General features: G+C 35.8%; 1 protein-coding gene across 2 annotated transcripts in view; it reads right to left on the bottom strand.

The window, feature by feature from the left end:
- Nucleotides 1-15,981: 15,981 nt before the first annotated feature.
- Nucleotides 15,982-22,865, bottom strand: part of LOC144978336 (N-acetylglucosamine-1-phosphotransferase subunits alpha/beta-like) — a 46,878-nt gene continuing 39,994 nt past the window's right edge. The window contains exons 27-31 of one of the 2 annotated variants that reach the window (XM_078924231.1): nt 21,690-21,744; nt 19,575-19,687; nt 18,508-18,598; nt 17,637-17,676; nt 16,184-16,313 (exon numbers count right to left, since the gene is read on the bottom strand). In XM_078924231.1, the coding sequence (XP_078780357.1) occupies nt 16,309-16,313; nt 17,637-17,676; nt 18,508-18,598; nt 19,575-19,687; nt 21,690-21,744 (304 nt within the window). In that variant the 3' untranslated portion in view covers nt 16,184-16,308. Of the gene's footprint in view, nt 16,314-17,636; nt 17,677-18,507; nt 18,599-19,574; nt 19,688-21,689; nt 21,745-22,865 lie in introns of both variants that reach the window. The other variant, XM_078924230.1, reaches the window with a different exon arrangement.

Consider the following 22,865-nt stretch of genomic DNA (forward strand, 5'->3'; position numbering starts at 1 on the left):
AATCCGGACAGAAACACCTCAAGTCTGGGGAAAAATTTTATATTCAGGGAGAGGGGACGGGATTCATACACAGGGAGTAGGAATAATTCTAAGCAAGTTTGCCCAGAAGTCACTGAGAGGATGGGAACAATGCGGAGAAAGGATCATCATGGCGTCCTTTACAACACGGAGTCAGAAGATCAGCATGAACATTGTACAGATCTATGCCCCAACAAATGATGCAACAGATGAGGACAAAGATACATTTTATGGTCTGCTACAACAAGTCATTGACAAGTTGCCAAGGAAAGACATCAACATATTGATGGGAGATGCTAATGCAAAAGTGGGACAGGATAACGTAGGCTATGAAGGTATCATGGGACGTCATGGCATGGGAGAAATGAATGATAATGGTGAGAGATTTGCAAATTTCTGTGCATTCAACAGTTTGGTGATTGGAGGATCAGTGTTCCCCCATAAGAGGATCCACAAAGCAACTTGGGTCTCACCAGATGGTGTGACAGAGAATCAGATTGATCATTTTTGTATCTCTCGTAGATTCAGACGTTCATTGGAAGATGTGACAGTACGGAGAGGGGCAGATGTTGGATCAGACCACCACCTGCTATTGGCAAAGCTTAAGCTCCGACTCAGAAAACACGGGGCCAAATCACATACAAGAAGAAAATTCGAGGTGAATGCACTTGATGGGGAAAAGAATGAGGAATTCAAACTACAATTGAGTAATAGATTCCAACCTCTTACTGAGCTCGAGGAGGACATAGATGTAGAGTCACATTGGGCAAAGATCAAGGAAGTCTACATAACAACTTGCCACGAGGTATTGGGGGTAAAGAAATCGGAACATAAAGAATGGATAAGTCCAACCACCTTGGACCTTATTGAAAAGAGGAGAACAAGGAAGGAACAAGTGAATGCAAGCCGAACAAGAGCTTCAAGACTGGATGCACAAGAGCAGTATCGAGCCATAGCTAAGGAAGTCAAAAGATCTGTGAAGAAAGACAAGGAAGCATTCATGAACAGACTTGCAGAGAAAGCAGAAGCAGCAGCGACTGGAGGAAACATGAGGATCCTTTATCAAACTACCAAGACACTTGCTGGAAAATATGGGAAACCAGAGGTACCAGTCAAAGACAAAGATGGGAAAACTATTTTTGGAAAAGAGGCTCAATGTGAACGATGGAGGGAACATTTCAACTGCCTTCTGAACAGACCACCACCAGACAACCAGCCAGAAATTTTGCCTGCAAGGAATGAGATACCAATTAGCTGTGATCCACCATCGATAGCAGAGATTGTGGGTGCCATTAACAAGATGAAAAGGGGGAAAGCTGCTGGACCAGACCAGATTCCACCGGAGGCTCTAAAAGTTGATGCGGAAAGAAATGCTGAGGCCCTGCACCCACTATTTGAGAGAATCTGGAACGACGGGATATTCCCAAAGGATTGGAAGGAAGGACATCTTATCAAGCTTCCAAAGAAAGGGGACCTCAGTAATTGTAATAATTATCGAGGCATCACTCTTCTTTCTATCCCAGGAAAGGTTTTCAACCGTATTATTTTAGAGAGAATTAAGAATGCAACAGATGCTAAACTGCGGGACGAACAGGCAGGTTTTCGGAAAAACCGTTCAACCACCGACCAGATTGCCTCTCTGCGAGTCATAGTGGAACAGTCTATAGAATGGAACTCTCCTCTTATTGTCAACTTCTTGGATTACGAGAAGGCTTTCGACAGTATTGACAGAGCAACATTGTGGAAAATTCTGGCACATTATGGACTCCCTGAAAAGATAGTAAACCTCATTAAGGAAATGTATGAAGGATCAAGTTGCAGGGTTGTACATGAAGATCAGCTTACTGACAGCTTTGAAATTAAGACTGGTGTCAAGCAGGGATGCTTGCTCTCTCCATTCCTGTTCATCCTTGCCATTGATTGGCTAATGAAGGAAACCTCCAAAGGGAGAAGAAATGGGATACAGTGGACCCCCTGGACACAGTTGGATGATCTGGATTTTGCAGATGATCTGGCTCTTTTGTCCCACACCCAGGACCAGATGCAAGCAAAAACCACAATTATAAACAGCCTCTCGGAATCAATTGGTCTAAGAATTCACCCTGCAAAGTCAAAGGTCTTGAGGATAGGTACGCGTCAAAGGGAGCAGATCAAAGTAAAAGATCAGGAACTCGAAGATATAGACACTTTCTGCTACCTCGGAAGTATAATTGACAAGGATGGAGGCACGGAAGCAGAGGTGAAAGCACGAATAGGAAAGGCACAGGCTGCATTCACATCTTTGAACAGAGTTTGGAGAACTAAAGATATCTCCCTTCAACTAAAGCTAAGACTTTTCAACTCAAACGTGAAGTCTGTCCTACTGTATGGATGTGAAACTTGGAACGCATCACAGGCATGTATAAGGAGGGTACAGATTTTCGTAAACAGGTGCATGCGTAAGCTACTCAGAATAAAATGGATGGATAGAATAAAAAATGAAGAAGTATGGAAAAGAACACAGCAGAAACCAGTGGGAGAGGATATAGGAAGAAGACGATGGAGGTGGATTGGACACACGCTTAGAAAGAATGACTCAACTATAACAAAGAAAGTATTGGACTGGAACCCTCAGGGCAGAAGATCAAGGGGAAGGCCACGAGGAACATGGAGAAGAATTAAAGAAGCTGATATACAGAGAAGTGGTAAGACCTGGAATGAGATAAAAAAGTTGGCTCAGGATAGAGAAGGATGGAAACTGTCTGTGGCTTATACCCTGACCCAGGGTGAAAAAGGCAATGAAATGAAATATATAGATAAATAAAAAACAAACATTCTAATGAGGTCATGTTTAGAATGTGACAGTCTCTAGCCAGTGGAAAACTCAAAAGTGAAGGTTTTACATGAATTGCACATGAAAGCTTAGATGCTATTTTAAGCTTCTCCACTTAATCGCACACTCCGCTTAATTGACACACTAACCTGAATTCCAGAGGGTGTACGATTAAGTGGAGTCAACTGTACTACCATTAATGTTTTTAGAGCTTTTGAGCCTTACAGGCACAGAAATTGACCTGCCCACCATGGGAGGTCAAAGACCCCACTCACCCAATAGACTGTTTGTAACAACACTTTCTTTTCAACACTTCTTCTTCTTCTTCTTCTAGGTTCCATGCCTGGTCCAGGCTTCGGATACTGCATGAATTATCTCTCTCCATTCCTCCCTGTCTCTTGCCTTTTCAAACAGCTCTTGGATTGTTAGGCTGGTGAAGCCCTTCAGTTGGTCTATGAGTGTTTTTCTTTGTCTCCCCCGGGCGCGTTTACCAGGTATTTTTCCACAACTTGCCAGGTATTCATTCTTATCTTTCCTTACTATGTGTCCGAAAAAGGATAGTTGTCGATCCACTATTAAGGGCATTAGTTTCCTTTGTTGGTATGTTTGTTTTAGCACTTCTTCGTTCGTTTTGTGTGCAGTATACGATATTCTCTGCATCCTTCTCAAGCACCACATTTCAAAAGCTTCAATGTTCTTTTGTGTTTCTGCATTTGTAGTCCAGCTTTCGCATCCGTATAACAAGATTGGCCACACGTAGCACTTCAAGACTCGGAATCTAATCCCGAACGACATCTGTTTGTGTTTTCAAAATGTTTCCCAGGTCCATGAAGGCCTGTTTGGCTTGAGTTATTCTTGCTCGTATGTCTCGGTTACATCTTCCATCTGTTGTCACTATTGAACCTAGGTATTTAAAACTTTCTACGTTGGTAAGTTGCTCGCCGTGAATCGTTATATTGCAGGTGTTGTTGTTTTCGGGGTTTTTCTGTATTACCATGCATTCCGTTTTGGTGATATTCACTTCCATTCCCTTGGCTTCACTATCTACTACCACTTTGTCAACAATCTTTTGAAGTTGGATTTCTGATGTTGCAATGAGTACCGTATCGTCTGCGTATCTTATATTATTTATGTTGTGACCTCCCACTTTTATTCCCTCCATATTATTTATGCCCCTCATGATTGTTTCTTGGTATAGATTAAACAGATCTGGTGAGGCAACACACCCTTGACGGACTCCTTTCTTAATAGGAATGGAATTTCCTGTAGAGTTTCCGATTTTGATAGATGCCTGCTGGGTGTAGTATAATGTTTGCATGAGTCTGAGGTCTTTCTCATCAGCGCCAATGGAGTGCAGTTGTTTTAGTATTTCTTCGTGGCGTACTCTATCAAAAGCTTTTTTGTAGTCGACAAAACAGAGGTATAGTGGGGTCTGAACCTGTATAGCTCTTTCACTTAAAACACGGAGGAGGTATATTGCGTTCCTTGTCCCTCTGTCAGGTTGGAATCCATATTGTTCTTCTGCGATTTCGGGGTTAATCTTATTCCTTAGCCTGTTGATAATTATACGCAACAGTATTTTGTTGATGTGGCTTATTAAACTTATAGTTCTAAAATTTTCGCATCTGACTGCACCTGCTTTCTTTGGTATTGCTATGAAAATAGAGTTACAGAGATCTTCTGGAATTTTCCCAGTATTGTATATATTGTTGAATAATATGTGAAGTTCATCAATTGCTAGATCTCCTAGGCTTTTTAATACCTCTACAGATATTTCATCAGGGCCTGTTGCTTTACCATCCCTCATTCGTTCCATGGCATGTTCAATTTCACTTTTGGTGATGTTTGGTCCGCTTAATGGTTCTTTGAATTTCAGTGGTGGTTCATTTCTATTTGGATCATTGTACAGTTCGCCTATGTATTCTACCCATCGGCTTTCTATATGTTGTTCTTCAAATAGCAGTTCCCCTTGTTTGTTTTGGATACAACTTCCTGCTGCTTTGCTTTTCCTTTTCCCTGATAGTTCTTTTATTCTTTGGTGAGCTTGTTGGGGGTTGGGTTTGTATTCTCTTTCGATTTCGCAGCATTTCCAGTCTAGATAGTTCTCGTGTGCCTCGATGCATTTGGATTTAATGTGGTTGTTCAATGTTTGGTATTCTGCAGACCCTCTGTTGCATTTTCGTCTTTCTTCAAATAGGTTTAGAATTTCATTTGTCATCCATTCCTTTTTGCTGTTTATTTGAGCTATTGGTAAATGCTTTTCTGCAGTTGCTTTGACACACTTTTGGAATATATCAAATTGTTTTTCACATTTTTCATTATCAGGTTCACTTTGGCTTTGTATCATGAGTGCATTTTCAAATTCTTCTCTCATTTTTGTTTGTATGCCATTGTCTTTGCATAACCTGTAATCCCTCTTTATTCTACCAGCTGTTCTCTGAATAGCTTTAAACTTTATCCTTATTGTACAAACAACTGGGACATGGTCACTGTCTACATCGGCGCCTGGGTAGGTTTTGCAATTTAATATGCCATTTCTGAATCTTGATGATACTGCTATAAAGTCTATCTGGTTCCTTGCTCTGTCCCCTGGTGATTGCCATGTCCAGGTTCTTCTTGGGTGTTGTTGAAACCAGGTGTTTGAAATCATTAATTTATTTGTTCTACACCAATCTGCCCAGATGTTTCCTCGTTCATTTCTGTCTCCGAGTCCATGTGGTCCGATTATGTCACCATCTCTGCCTCTGCCAATCTTAGCATTTAGGTCCCCCATTACCATAAGGACTTCTTGTGATTTACACATTCGTTTTGCTTTGTCTAGTGAATGGTAAAACTCTGTCATATCTGCATCTGTCGCCTCTTCTGTTGGTGCATAAACTTGAATAATATTGGTGTCAACTACAGGTCCTCTTAGCTTAACCAGCAAAACTCTGTCTGAGATTGCTACGTGCCCTTTGTAAAATTTGGTTGATTTTTGGTCTAAGATCATCCCTACTCCTTTTTGGAAAGAGGTTCCACCACTCCATATGATCTAGACAGACGTTATTTGAAAAATCTGGAGGGATTTGATTGCTTTGTTTTTGTTTTTAAGGGTTTTTCAGCGCTTGCAACACATTTAGGTCATATCAGCGCTAGTAAAGAGGTCATATCAGCGCTAGTAAAGAGGAAAAAAAATGGATAGTAAAAGCATTCTACATGTACAATTAAAGGACGAGGAAAAGGTAAGACCAAGGGGAATGGTTCACATGGGAACAGATGTAGATTCCAAGAGTACACTAGCAGTGTACTTAGATAACTATACATTCCACTGTTTCCTTCCCAGCCAAGGACACCGGCCTTGGTCAGGACAAAACCAAGTAATCTCATTCAAGACAAAGATAGAAAGCAATCCAAAAACAGAACAGGGGGATAGAAGACACAGCAACTACATCCCTGCCCACTATGGGAGGTTAGGAACCCCACCCAGAGGAGTTTGATTTGTTGAACTGTTAGTAGTAAGTTGCAAAAATCAAGTTATGAGAAAAACATAATAAATGGACGCAATGAGTTTTTGACAGGCATTTTCTTCAAGGAATTTTATTATACATGATTAAACACTACCAGGTCACAAGTCCCTTAGATGAAGGAGAACAATTCACAGTGCAAATACATTAATTAAAAATCTTAACCAGCACCTCTCAAATTTATCTTCCAACAATTCACACTTTTCTGAAACGAATTCAATATCACTGGTAATTGCATTAATCTTATTTTTAAATTGGGGAAAAAATAATAAATCACCAGCCTCTCTATTCTGCTATATTAACTCACTCAACCCTAACACTAACCATATCAGTAGTATACCCAGAGTTACTTTTACGCCATGCCTATTTATTACATTTTTCTGAGACAAATTATAGGCATAGAGTATCAAAGCTAATGTTCTTAATTTTAACATGTTAATGATAGTTGAATAAAGCTATCAATGCACATACTCATTTTTAATACATTTTTCCAATTTTGAAAAGTAGCAAAAATCTATAGGATTGAGTGAGTTAATGGTGTCTGATATAGATACACTGACCATAAATATAATATGTAATTTTCATCAAAACATTCCAATAAATCAACCAGCATATAAAACTACACCTGTAGCAGGATAACTAATCATTGTATACCCCTATTTACAAAATAAAATATTAGGGACACACAATATGTCTTTGATTTGGAATTAATTGAGTGTCATTGTTTTTTAGAAAAAAACAACAAAATAACATTTAAAACATGAAACTTGAAATCATTAGATCAATAAATAAATAAATAAAAAAGGAGAAAAACAAAGGCATTAATTAGGTAATGGATCATAAACTCACCTTTTTCTGCACCCTCAACAACCAGCTACATAAATATAATCCCATGGTACATTTGCATATGTAGAATGTTCAAATAAATAAAGTATTGGAAGGCCTTCATTTTTCAGAGTGGGTGTGGATTTACCTCCCTTGTAGAAAACAAAAAGCCCAAGATAGAGATAATTTGGTCTCATAGTATATTTAGGAACGAAAATCACATGAATGGACAAATGATAAAGTGAATAAAACACATTTTAATTTTATTAGTTTTAGACGTTTCATAACGCTTGCGACACTTTAAGGTCATCTCAGTGCCTAAGAATAGGAAGATGATACACAATATCAATGACCTCCCTGCCAGCTATGGGATTCAAACGACCCTAACAATAAGAAAGTTTTCAAAGAAAGGGGGAATAAGAAAATGAGATAGTAAAAAGTTCTAGAATTACAATTAAAGCACCAAAGAAAAGGAAGACAAAGGGGAATTGGTTTAAATAGGGAACAGGGATTCCAAGCGCACACTATCAGTGTACTTAGTTTGAGATCACCTAAAGGTCTCATCCAGTCACAAGCACAGGTCCTCACACACTCAAATGTTTACAAACCATACATAATATGTAAACAATACATACTAAAGTGCATAGCAGAGAGATGATTTACATCTCCCACAAAACTAACTGTATATTCGAATGTTCCCTCCCAGCTAGCAGAGCTACCAACCTCATGCGAAAAATATGTATTCTTACATTTTTTCAGCCATTGTATGCTTGTAAGGCTTTTGCGTATATTGTACGTGTCTATTGTGTCAGTACGGTCGCGATAAGGCTTTCAAATTTTGACGCAACGCGTGTGTAGCCGGTTACCGGAAGTGAAAGTAACATCGGTGCCCAAGCTTGGTTTCAACTCTCGTGTGTGCGTAGTCGGTTTACTGAAATTTGAAAGTAGCTTAATAACCGGCACCCGAGCTTGATTTCAACTCTTGCGCATGTAGTTAGTTGGTTACGGAAAGTGAAAGTAGCATAATATGCGGTGCCCCTGAGCTTGATTCAACAGTTGCGCTCGCGTTTGCTTTGACTCAAGGTCTGGCTAGATTCCCGATCTGGATATTTTATATTTCGTTTGCGTGGATCTAGCTTTGTAACATTTGTGATTTTATTGTGCATTGGAAATTTCTATGCTTGTGCGTGTGTTAAGATCTAGATCTGAGATAATATTCTGGATAAATCTAGCTCGAGATCCATAAATCTAGTAGATCTAGATAATCTAGAAATCAAGTGAATAGATTAGATTTACGACGGCACAATGGCTGAGCCACCTCGGAAGAAATCGAAAATTTCCTACGATCAAACATGGAAAGAGGACTATGCTAGGGACTTCAAAGGAATTATCAAATCAGATAGAGGAGCGACGATGGCCTTTTGCTCGATTTGTAATTCTCATTTTTCTATTAAGGCAAGTGGCAAGTATGACATTAAGAGACATTTTGCAACTCAGAAGACAAAGACAGAGAGCATGTTGGAAAACACATAGGGGGATAGAAGAAGCCCACTAAAGGGAGGTCAGGAACACCACCCAGTGGTTATAGAACATACACGGTCAAAAATTACATTTAATATACCTACAATATAAAATAAAACCATTTTACAATTATACTATTCATATTTATGGTTCATTTTATAATAGATTAACATTCTGAGAGATAATATATAAAAAAGGATTGTCAAAACAGAAAACAATGGAAACAATAAATCCAAAACAAAACCCAACAAAAGAAAAAAACATGATTGATCAAGCATATCACCATAAATCTCAATTCACTTGTGATACTATTCATGAATCCTTCTATATCTTTAACCATGTAAAATAATACTCGATTATAATGGTCAATGGGTCAACCTGATTGCAACCCTGGATGGAATAATTCATAAATTACAAATATATCACAACAAAACTGATATGGTATAAAAATAAAATAAATATTGCATTTATATTAACATTGTAATAACATAATTTTACATTTGTTTATTTAGCAGGATTTATTCAGTGCTTGAGACACTTCATTCTATTAGCCCAAGTTACATGGCACTTTTAAAAAAGTATTCAAACACTTTTAACCTGTAAAGAATTCCAACACCCTGATAAGAAAAAGATAATCTTTTGGCTTTCACTTTAACATAATTTTTATTGTATTGTTTTTAATTTTTATGGGATTTACGTCAGCCTTATAAGTCATTTCAGCACCATTAAGATATGGGAAAAGTTGTAGATTTGTTTGTTTTGTGTTTAAGAGTTTTACGGCGCTTGCACACATTTAGGTCATATCAGCGCCAGTAAAAAGAAGAAAATGGAATATATAGAAAATATAGAAAAAAATTTGGAAAATATTCTAGATTTACAATCAAAGCACCCAAGCAAATGTAAGACAAAGGGAAATAGGGTCAAAAAGGAAACAGACGTCTAATCCAGACACCAGCAAGGATCCCACTAAGAGGAAGACACTCAAATGTTTACAAATCATATGTTAAAAAAAAAACAACAAAAAAAACAGTACATAACAGAGAGGAAAAAAATATCATCTCCTAAAACTATAACTATACATTCGACTGTTTCCCTCCTAGCCAAGGACTCCGACCAGGGTCAGCAAAAATCAGTAATCTCATTCCAAGACAAAGACAGAAAGCAATTGGAAAACTGATATAGGGGAATAGAAGACACAACAAGTACCTCCCTGCCCATTATGGGAGGTCGGGAACCCCACCCAGAAAAGTTGTAGATCTGAAGTTAAAGGCACCAAAGAAAAAGTAAGACGACAAAGGGGGCCAGTTCATTTATGGTACTGAAGATTCGAAGACTATTCTATCCACGTGCCTATTGATATTACTTAATCAGGCACAAACAAATGATCCCACTATGAAGGACACACTCAATTGTTTACAAAGTAGGCACAAGCAAATGATCCCACTATGAAGGACACACTCAATTGTTTACAAAGTAGGCACAAGCAAATGATCCCACTATGGACACACTCAATTGTTTACAAAGTAGGCACAAGCAAATGATCCCACTATGAAGGACACACTCAATTGTTTACAAAGTAGGCACAAGCAAATGATCCCACTATGAAGGACACACTCAATTGTTTACAAAGTAGGCACAAGCAAATGATCCCACTATGGACACCCTCAATTGTTTACAAAGTAGGCACAAGCAAATGATCCCACTATGAAGGACACACTCAATTGTTTACAAAGTAGGCACAAGCAAATGATCCCACTATGAAGGACACACTCAATTGTTTACAAAGTATAATATATCAAAAACTAAAATCTAATAGTACTTAACGGACAGATTATTTACAAGGAATAATATAGGCCTATCTCTCAAAAGAAAAGAACTTTACTATGAACTGCATCCCTCTCCACTAAAGACCCCTGCCAAGACTTGGAAAAAAATGAGCAATGTCAATCCAGAACACAGAAGAGAACAACAGGGAAAGGAAAAATGGATATTGGGGGATAGAAGACATAGCAACAGTGACCTCTTCACCCACCACAGGAGGTCAAGGACCCCACCCCAAGTCAAAAGATTACAGATATCATGTTTGCAAAGGTAATTATAAAGATATCAAAAGAATTCAAGTCCATCATTACTACAAACACTCTAAGGTAAAACAAAAATTAAAAGAACGTATAAGGCGCTGAAAGGAATCAAGACCAACCTCAATCTTATGCTACTGAGAACTCCATTTAAATTAACGAACAATCCAAAAAATTAAATAGATAAATTGAAAAAGATTCAAGATGCTCCATTCTACCATTAAGATATCCTCCAATGTTACTATTCAATTGATAAATTGAAATTAAAAGAGATGATCACATGTCTTTGATATCATGGGATGAACCTTTATCCTACTCAAGGCCCGAGTGAAGTATTGACAAAGAAGACTTTCTACATTCTCTGAAAACAAACAACTGGATACATGGAGTCTTGTACTTTTTCTGTGGCTAAGCTTGGCCCCATGATGAACAACCTCATACCTGACCATGGTCATGTTGACATCTCTTTTTAGAGCTATTGTTTTGTTTGTTATTAAGGGTTTTACAGTGCAACACATTAAGGTCATATCAGCGCCAGTAAAAAGGAAGAAAATGGGATAGTAAAAAGTTCTAGAATTACAATTAAAGCACCCACGAGAAAGTAAGACAAAGGGGAACTGGGAACAAATAGGGATCAAATGTAGAATCCAAGAGCTAATAGTACTAATGTACTTAGTTTTAGATCACCTATAAGTCTCATCCGGACACAAGCACATGATCCAAAAAAAGAGGAATACACTCAAATGCTTACATAATACATTCAAAAAATATAAAAAATACATAACAGTAGATGATTTACAATGAAAATAATATCATCTCCCAAAACAATATCTATGCATTTGACTGTTTCTTTCACAGCCAGGACCCCGGCAAGGGCCAGGACAAAACCAAGTAATCTCATTCCAAGACAAGGACAGAAAACATGTTGGAAAACAGATATAAGGGGAAAGAAGACACAGTAAGTGCCTCCCTGCCCACTATGGGAGGTCAGTAACCCCACCCAGTTTTTAGAGCTAGATGTTGCACTGGCAAATAAAAAATATCTAGTAACACATAATAGACAAAATTCAATACGGAATACCATGAGAAGAGAATTTCATTGAGTGAGAAATTCAGACTTGTGTAAAAAATAAATAGACTGATGTGCGTGGATTTTTAATCAAACAAATCCAATGACAATGGGAGGCTTATTTGAGATATCAGGGTGTCCATTAGAGAACAATTTTGGCTGTGGTGACTATAAAAAAACATTTGATCAGACAGGGTGGTTTGTTAAAGAAAATTGTATAAAAATGGTAATTTTTTTTCTTCTTTGTTTGTTTGTTTTTAAGGGTTTTATGGCGCTTGTAACACATTTAGGTTATATCAGCGCCAGTAAAAAGGAAGTAAATGGGATAGTAAAAAGTTCTAGAATTACAATTAAAGCACCCAAGAAAAAGTAAGACAAAGGGGAATTGAGAACAAATAGGGATCAGATGTAAATTCCAAGAGCATACCACCAATGTACTTAGTTTGAAATCACCTACAAGTCTCATCCAGACACAAGCACAAAATCCAACAAAGAGGAACACACTCAAATGCTTACATTATACATTCAAAATAAAAATAATAATACATAACAGAGAGATGATTTACAAGGAAAAAAATATCATCTCCCAAAACAATAACTATGCATTTGACTGTTTCCCTCCCAGCTAGGATTCCGGCCAGTGCCAGGACAAAACCAAGTAATCTCATTCCGAGACAAAGACAGAAAGCATGTTGGATAACAGATATAAGGGGATAGAAGACACAGTATGTACCTCCCTGCCCGCTAAACAGACAAAAACTTGGGGGGGGGGGGGGGGGGGGGGGGGGGGGGGGGGGGGGGGGGGGGGGGGGGGGGGGCAGGGAAAAATAGACAACAAAAATCTCCATTTTTCATTTTTATGAAAAAAAAAAGAATCATAAAACAAGAGACAATCAAAAATATGAATATAAAACGAAAAGGTCATCTACTACAATGTTAAATTAAAATGTTGTTCAGTACAGTGACTTAAATCATATTAAAGGTGCATCAAATTTTTAAGGGATGTAAAAAAAATATTATTTACATATGTACATGATAAAATAACATACCCTCATTCAGCTATTTCCAAGTTCGTGAGTCCTATCTGACAGCACATCTTTCTCAAAATTTAAAATCCTATCTTACAGCAGTCTCACATTTTGGATTCAAAAACAATTTTAAACAAACATTATGACAAGAAGAAAAAAAAAGAGATCAATGATAAAAATAATATGATTTAGGAAACATTTCTGAAATAATTGGAATGTAAATGTTTGTTGATGTGAAGCGTTTTTAATTACTTAATCACGCTGAAGAGAAATTAACCCCAAGTCTAAAATTCCATTTCAAGTATCCAGTTCATCCCAACATAATACTGTTTTGAGATGATGGGTCACATATATGATGTGTAAAATTTTTGTTAAAAAATACAATTTCGCTCAGGCATGCATATGATTGCTCCCCCCCCCCCCCCCCCCCCCCCCCCCCCCGCCCCCCTCCTCATTAAGATTTCAATAATATATTGAATAAAACCAAAAGGTCTTATCCGTCTTTTTGTTCAAAATAAATGTATAGCATGACGAATTCAGTGGGAGTTCAAACGACCCCTGTGGCCGAGTTTTGGTTCTAACTAATTAACAATTGGCCAACTTTCTTTTTCATTTGCAAAAAGGTAGTTAAGAAGTTATAATACCATTCATTCCTGGTTGAGATTGGGCTAATTAACAGAGACTGCTTAATTATATATAGCCCAAACTTTGTTCGTTTTTAAGGGTTCTACGGCGCTTGCAACACAGTTAGGCCATATCAGCGCCAGTAAAAAGGAGGAAAATGGGATAGTCAAAAGTTCTGGAATTACAATTAAAGCACTCATGAAAAAGTAAGACAAAGGGGAATTGGTTCAAATAGGGAACAGATGTAGATTCCAAGAGCACACTATCCTTGTACTTAGTTTGAGATCACTTAAATGTCTGTTGGAAAAAGATATAGGGGGATAGCAGGGACAGTAAGTGCCTCCCTGCCCACTGTGGTATATAGCCCAAACATTCATGACTATGGAATAAAAATTAAATGCAAAGTAAAATGAAAAACAAAACATATGTTTGTTCTGTTTTCAGAGATAAACAAAACTGAAAAGTGTTACATTTTTAATCAAAAAATAAATGAAACAATAATCTCTATCTGAGATCAGTGAATATTTCCTGATGTACAATAATAAAGCTAAAAATAGTTGTTGTTTTTTTTTAAACAATACATTAAATACAATGTTGGTAAAAAATTGAGCAAATCTATATACACTATTGTTGTCGTACTTCTGAAAACCTAAGTAATTATTGACAACCACAAAAAGATATTTTATGGAATATGATGGTTAAAAAAAGACTTTTTGTCTCATAAGCACACATGTTCCTCATTTAATCATTATTACAACCTTAAATAAATTTTCTACTGACCGCACTTGAGATTACTGTTTCAAACAATTCAAAATCTTAATCTATCAATTTATGAAATAAGTCAGAGTGCTCCAAAGTTCTTTACCTCTTTGTTCTCTTAATTAACTGACAAAAAATCATGAAGACAATGACAATGAATTTATATCCATGCTCATGCTGACTTGGATACTTGATTTAATGCAAGACCATCTACCCACTGTCGAGTTATAGATAGCATATTCAATAAATAATAATAATAACAATAATAATAATAATAATAATAATATATACTTTATTCATCCAAAAAAAATGGAAATTCGTTTACAGACGTGGCATGAAAATGTATAAACAATTGAGCATTACATTATAAATTTAATACATTATCTTTAGTAATGATCTGATACACCACTTAACAAAAATATATTACTTTGATGTAATAAAAAAAAACCTGCCCAACTACAGAAAAAAATAGCTGTATGTTTTTTCTCTTAAAATATGAATTTGTTTAAAAGAAAAGGAATCTGTATCAGCTAATGATTGATTGTGATCTTTATATGAATTGTCACTTTACTTTGCTTTTGGAATAGATGTGCTGTACTTTAATTTGAAAAAAAACGGATCATTATAACAATTAAATAATCTTTCTCCAAAATTTTTGTTAAAAAACTGATTCTGCCGGGGGAAAAAATATTCTGAGTTTCAATGAATATGCCTCCTAAAATAGCTTAAACCAATTAAGTCTTAGTAGGTGGAAGGTTTGTAAAATACATGAATCAAATAATTTCAAGTTATCAGAATTTAATTAACTGTAACACAGAATGTTTTATCACAAGACATTTTCAGCATAAATACAATGGCAAATTTCCAGCCAAACTTATTCATATTCAAAACCAGAAACCAGGTCCCACTTTTATGGCAGCAATATTCATGTTATGTAATCTGGAGTTAGCAGAGGTTCATTTACAACATATCCTTCAGTCAGTAAACACCATGTGACTGTAATGAGCCAAGAAGAATAATGTGATCACATCATGTTAGAAACAGTAATAAAATGTGATCACTTCTCATGAAAACACTCCAAACTGTCTTAAATCAAATGATCAAGCATCACTTAAATTATCCTTCTTACATGTGATTATAGATGGACTTCAGCCAGGAACCATTCGCCCTTTGAACAATGATGTAAAAAATATTTAGCAAATGATTCATATGAGGCTGTGCTATAAGGTCGTTTTTATGACGTTTGCCTCAAAAATACTCCTTTACTGTTATGACTAAAGAAAAAAACTTTCATCAATTTCGCTGGATTAAAAAACTCCCACAAAAACTGACGATCTAGCATCAAAATTATTATAGTTATAGCTTTTTAAAGTATCAAAACAAGAGGATAAAGTTGATACTCTGTCCACACTTTTTGAACCTTTGAGAAACTATTTGTGCTATTTTGTTAGTGCTAGATTGCCAGTTTTTGGTTTATTTTGCAATAATGGCCAACTGATAGAAACTGATGAAAATGAATATTTTCCTTAGCTTTTCCAAATAAATCAACATTGGAGTAACTTTATGGTGAACGTCACAAAACCGACATTTTGGCACAGCCTTATATAAGGTTCTGGCTGACTTCTTGCTTACAAAAGTTGTAAAGAGGATGATATACGACTGACTGCATAACAGAAGGGATTGCTGGTGTTCCCCTTTTTTTAACTCCAACAGTCATAAACACAAGAAAGAAATAGTAATGAGTAATAAGTGGAATGGAACTTAACTTTACATGGATATCAGCAGGGCAATGATCATTGTTATGATGACAGCGATGATGAAAAAAAAACAGGAAGATGCTGAAAGCCCACAAGTGGAAATCATTGCCCCAAACAATTGTCATACTGTCTCCACCCCGCTTAAAAATACAGATGCTTCTCCAGGTGAGTTAAGATTGGGTAATTCTGTCATTGAAGATGATGGCGATGGCGGTAACGATGATGTTGAGGATGAAGAACATGATGATGATGAAGAGGATGATGGTGATGTCGATCTGCGACGTAGCCGGCGAGATATTTTTCTGGTCATGTTTTCAATCTGTAATTATTTAAATAAAATGAATGATTAAATCAAGAACCAAACAAAAATTTGCTGAGGAACGTAACTCATGATTATATTTTTACTTGCATGTGTGGTTTTCATGTGTAAGTGTGCAAGTATGTGTGCATTTGTATCTGTATATATGAATGTTTGAGTGTGCTCTTTTGCTTTTGAGAGAATTAAATAATTTTAGTCACTGTCAGGTAATACTTTCCTACTATACTATACGACTAATTTTAGTCACTATCAGGCCCAATATAGTTTGTATAAGAACATATAATTTGAAGATCTTCACTGCTTACACTCATACTGAAACAATTATTTAAAAAATCATTGACATGTTTCAATCTCCTGTAAAATATCATTTGAGCTTTCTTTGTTTGGAAGTCAAGTGATCTCGGCTATAAAGCTTCTATATCAAAGATGTTTACGTCTCTATACAACTTCTCATCTTTATTGCATACTTTACTTAATGGACAAGTCTAATCAATTTCCAGAGTGTTCTGTATGTAAATATTTTCATAGCATGAATAAAGATCTTCAGAAATGCTTGTATTTGGGGTAAATTTGGGTATTTAAAATAACTTCTCTTTCTATTTTTAATGCTTATGGGCAATTTCGAGACCAGCAATTGCCTGAAATAGGTAAATTTTAAAATCCAGTTGATACATTATATGGGGTCATCAAAAAATTATAAAATCTCAAAAATAATTCTTACCGCAGTCGATAACTTTGTTTTAAAGTTTGAAAAGGGAGGGATATTTTCTAAAAAAAAAAAAAATAATTTTAAATGATAATAATTAAGTATAGAAGAAGAATATAGCCCCAGAGTGGGTTAACATAAGAGGGTCTCTTTCTTTCCATTATTTATTTTATCCCTTTTAATTAATGATTTCTAAACTGTTGAGAGCTTTTGATATGGAAAACACAATAAAACATTCTACTTCCACTAATTTCGAAGAAAAGCTTAGTTAATTTTTGATTGAAATTAATTTCCAAATTCTGAAAATTTAAGTAGCAAGGTTTTTAATATATTCAGCATGGAAAATATTTTAAAAGCACACAATTAATTCAATTGAATCTTAATTAATTCATGTTGTTGCCTAATTTGGGATGCACTGTGCTTTATCATTTTGATTTGAAAACCAACTTGTATAAGATCTAAAGCTTTGGTGACAGCAGTATAATTTAACAGAGGATGACACAGAATTAAGTTGTGACAAAATCAAACTTCTAAAAAGCTGCATAAAACATGGGATAGGGTATAAAATGATTAAATGTATTTCAGCAGGAGAACGGGAATGGAAACTATAAACTTACAACCAAAAAACCAGAAAAACGACCTTAAGTATTTCGTCACCTTAAAAAAAGATAATGGATTGAAAAAAATAGAATAGTAATGAAAGAATGATGATGTAAGTAAATAAAAGCTGATGAGAATGGTTTTGCCGTTGATGATGACAGAAGGAGGATGGAAAGGATGGAATATGATATTTATAAATAAACAGTGGGGATATTATAGTAGAAAATTAGGACCAATTAAAATCAAATTTAAAACACAATAAAAAACAAAACTAAATATTTTGCTGTTGAATGTAGTACAAAAATGAAATAATAAGCAATTTATAAAGAAATTTTAACACATTTCCTATGGTCAAAAACACAGCACAAAACAAATGAATTGCATCAAGGAAAGAGAAAAGAAGACAAAAATCTATGAATGAAGCGTTCTTTGGCTATTTAAAATGAATTGTTAAATTTATTGGGTTTTTTTTACCATACTATAAAGCTCTTAGAGAGATTCCAGTTTCATATTTCCACTACTTTGACTCTTTGTTAAGCGCCTTGAGCACGTTTAGTAGACATTGTTTTATATAAAACCTCAATTTAAAAATTATTTTTGTGGGGATTTTTTCTACTTGTCTTCTTTTATGTTTAAAGGCTGGGTTACTGAAACAAAACAAATATTAGGGGTTCGGGTATTGTACATGAGCAGAAAAGACTTGTCATTTCAAGATTATTTGTTATACCATATTCTTAAACAGAAACTTTGCTGCAACACTTTTTTGCTTTGAGATTCGATTATACAGATCAAATTAAAGTAGGTCTCATGAGAAAATTAAGATGACAAATCAATTTTTATCACCATACTTGATCGTTATCACCTGTAAAATCTATCTAGCTAACATACCTTGTCCCCAAGGAAAGACATGACGGTGAAGAGAATAAGGATGCCTAAAGCCACATGGGTCCAGAACTGAAGCCAGTCTCGGTAGGCACGCCTGCAAAATAATTTTTAAAAGATTGGTCATTAACATAGTATTTATATTTTTTAAAGTATTAGATTGTGACTCCACTGTATTCTTTCGCTGAGGAATGATTTAAATCCAGGAATGACTGCACTCTTGAATCCAAACTTATATTTACTCTTTTGAGCAAATTACTATGGACCAATATAATAACAAGAAATGAAGTGAGTAGAGAAGTGCTCGGAGAATAAAATCTTTAGCAGCAATGGGGAGTTGAACCCAGAACCCAACTTTTACAGCACTCACCTTTCTGAATTTCTATTCACCCGATATCACATACTCAATGTCTTAATCGTCACTGTGTTGTGTTGAGAATAGAGCTCATAGCTTAACCGCCAGCTTGCCAACAAACTTTCGTGGTGTTTGTGTGTTGACCTCATGACCTCAAGAAGTTGTGATAGGGACTCGAGATAGTTACTACGTTTGATACTACTTTTTATTGAGTGGTGGATGGTGTTCATTATACAGCATCCCTCTCATGGTCATGTGGAGGTGGTGTACTGGTGAATCCTGGGTTCAACTCCCCATTACTGCAAAAGTTTTTATTCTCTATCTACTTATCTACTCACTTCAATTTTTGTTATTATCAACATAAGTGCCCGGTCCATTCACTTTTCTGAATTATGGTCTAACATATGGTATCAAATTCTGCAGACAGCTTGAGAAATGACAGCGTCCATTTTTGACATCTCGGCTACAAACAATTGTTTTCAAATGAATTTTCAAAATAGCTGTCTCTGTCTTGTGATTAAATTTGAATACAGATTCAAAGTTTCTTATGGATTTTTGGCACCAATATTCCAAAAGATTTCTATCAGCTTTTTAAAGAATTTTAATAACTAAGGAGCCAGGCATCGTTCACTAAATTTCTTATGGAGACAACTTATTCCCTTGCACGATTTTAGATGAAAACTTTGATGATCTGATCTTATCTTTATTACTTCCTCACCATTCTCGCAATTGGTCCATGTGCAGGAATCGGTTGCGATAGTCTCTGGATAACTCAAACTGGGATGGAATGGGGAGCACTGATTCATAAAAGTCTTGCAATACTGCAGTAACCTTTAAAAAGATAAGAGTTTTACTTTGGTCAAGACTATTGTGATATCTGATTGATACAAAATCCAAAATAATATAATGAATTTATTTTATATAATATAATGAATATAATGAATTTATATAGCGCCTAGTTCCGATTAAAATTGCTCACTGGCGCTTTACATCAGCAGATCGTATACCATACACATAAATAAAACACCATATATTATAATAAAATATATACAAGGAGTCCAAATTATATGCCCATGAAACCACTTTACATGTGCTTATGGATTGCCCATTATACAACGTGCAACGTTCGAACCACTGGGTCACCGCTACAACACTCAACACAAAGCTCTATGGTGAGGCTGAGGACCTAAAGCGAACCACAGACTTCATAGCAGATATCGGACTGCAGCCATAGATGTCCATCAGAGGAACGAAGAAGAAGAAGAAGAATATGCCCTACAGAAAAGTTCAGTTTTTAACCTCTTTCTAAAAGTGGATTTTAACTATTTTTTGTTTCAATACTGATGAAGTTCAACAATCGAGGGGCATGGTGGACAAAAGATTTCTTATGAAAAACTAAAGATTTTGGGGATTCCCTTAGCAGATCTTAAATTCCGACAGAGTTCATAAAGGTGGATACGTTCTTGAAGGCAAACAAGAGCAGAATTGTTTAAGCAGTTGAAAATGTGGGTAAATATTTTAAATTCTTCTAAACTTTACAGGTAGCGAGTGTTGGTTCTCCAAAATGGAGGTAATATGATTGCACTTTATAGATAACGTTACCAATCGAGGGGAAAAAAAGACATGAATTTTGGCATTTTTGCTGCTCAATTCCATGACTAGCATCAGGCTGAAAAAAAATGTATCTAATTTGAGCATTCTTTATAACTCATTTGCAGGGTTGCTCAATATGCATCATAATAAAACTATTTGTTGCCATGACTTTCAATGGAGCTAGATCGTCACTTGATACAACACACACTCAAGTTCTTGGTACCTATTTGTTCTTTCAAGTTTACAAATCTATCACTGCCTAAACCTAAATCTCCTGTTGGTGATTGACCAAGTTTTGTTCCGTTTAACTTTGTCAAGATATAGAAAAGGATGAATCAGTCATTGACATCATAAACATTTTACAACAAATACATAATAATATACATCACTGGATTTGGCTACAACTATGAGAGTTGTGATCAAGTATTTCATGCATAACTTTGAAAAGAAGAAGAAAAATCAAAAAGAAAAAGAAAATAACAAACAAAAGAAGAAACAACTTTCCACTCATATCATATTTGCTCGCTTCCAATACCATCATATTTAAATTTCGCCCGGGTCCCCCTCTAATAAGGAGAATTCTTTCATTTCTAGCAATTTTTGATAAGATGCTTAAATTAAAAGTATCTACTATAAATCAATATATTTGAAAATTAATAAAATACACCAGGCATATTTCAGGCTCAAAAACTCACTGTACGCCAACAACAACAACAACAAAAAAAAACACCCCAAAACAATGTAGGAACATTTCAGGCTCAAACCTAACCACATTTCATCACGGTGAATGGCAGAGAGTAGTCCTTCAAAGCCATAAGGTCCATGGAGCCAGAGTTTATCCCATGTTTCTATAGAATTTCACGAACAGTAGTAATTGCTTGCTACCTTAGGATAGGACGCTAGTATCACAAAAGTACTTTTCATCAGTCTAACAGACCCAGCTCCCCAATCACTACTGGCAAGAACAGGAGGGGGGGGGAATGTCAGGAGTGTCAGATAAAAAATCTTGACTGCACCCAAGATTGATACGAGTCCCTTTGGTTGCTAAGCAAGTGTCTAATGGAACATTAATATTCATCAGTGCTTAGGGACGCTCAGATCTGTGTAACATACTTTGTGGTCTTTTTAAAATCTGTTCTATTCATTCAAATTGCAGTGTTTTCACGACAAGTTTTCAATCCACTTTATCACTATAAACCTTCTGATCAATAAAGGAAATGCAAACAAGTGATTTTCGTACTGTTTTAGCTTCCTCTAAACTGTGATCCATGTTGTCATTCAAACAGATGAACTTCCTGCAATTAAAAATAAATAAATTCATTTAATCAATCAATAATTTATAAAAAATGATAATCAAATGCCCAAATAGAGGGGTCAGCTTTCGACAGAATCAATCCTATCAAAAAATTCCACACATTTATGACTGAAATTTAAAAAAAAATTCTGCTTAGAATTGCTTTCCGACTGAGAGAAGGTGGATGATCTCAGACGTCGTGATATAAAATTGGTCTACCTTATGGATATTGTTGGTCAATTGTCGTCTTATATTTACTGCCTGCCTTGTTCTGTTATTTTTTTTTCACTAGATTGTAATTAGGAGATTAAACTGTTGCCTCAACAATTTTTACAAAATTTTGCTTTTGCTGAGCCAAGTTGTTAAGGATAATATCTAAAACATATAAGAAGAGATACAGATGATAATTAAGAAGCAAAAAAGTCTTAACTCACTCAACCCTAACACCGACTATATCCATTGTTTACACAGGTTACTTTTACTCCGTCACTATTTATTACATTTTTCGTAGACAAATAATAGAGGTAGTATTGAAACTAATGTTTTTAGTTTTTACATGTTAGTGGTAGTTGAATAAAACATGCTCATTTTTAATAGATTTTTTTCAATTTTGAATAGTAGCAAAAATCTCTAGGATTGAGCGAGTTAAGTCAGTAAATAATCTACCTCAGAAAAAAGAGTGGAGCAGGCCACTTATGTTGATAGTAACAAGAAATAAAACGAGTAGAAAGGTGTCAGTAGACTATGTAGAATAAAAACTTTGTGGCGATGAGGGCTTGAGCCCACGACCTGACTGTTACAGCAACTCTGCCCAGCCATGAGAGGGATTCTATAGGTTGATTCGCGTTGATTGCACAGCATCTCTCTTGTGGCCAGGCAGACTCGTCGTGGGTTTGAATCCTCATTGTCGCAATTTTTTATTCAATATTGTCATCTAACGCTTTTCTTATCACATTATTTCTTGTTAAATATACTGTGAAGGGTCCAGACTCTTGTTATCCCATTCAATGATTAATTCATGCAACTTCAGAGCTAATGCAGTGGCTAAACCCACTTGTACCAAAAAACAAAAACAAAAAACAAAATAAAAACAAATTTACAGAAATGATATGAAATGTATTT

The sequence above is a fragment of the Berghia stephanieae genome, chromosome 8 (assembly GCF_034508935.2).
Source record: "Berghia stephanieae isolate SIO BIC M18660-M18661 chromosome 8, UCSD_Bste_1.3, whole genome shotgun sequence".
NCBI classification, from domain to species: Eukaryota; Metazoa; Mollusca; class Gastropoda; order Nudibranchia; family Aeolidiidae; genus Berghia; species Berghia stephanieae.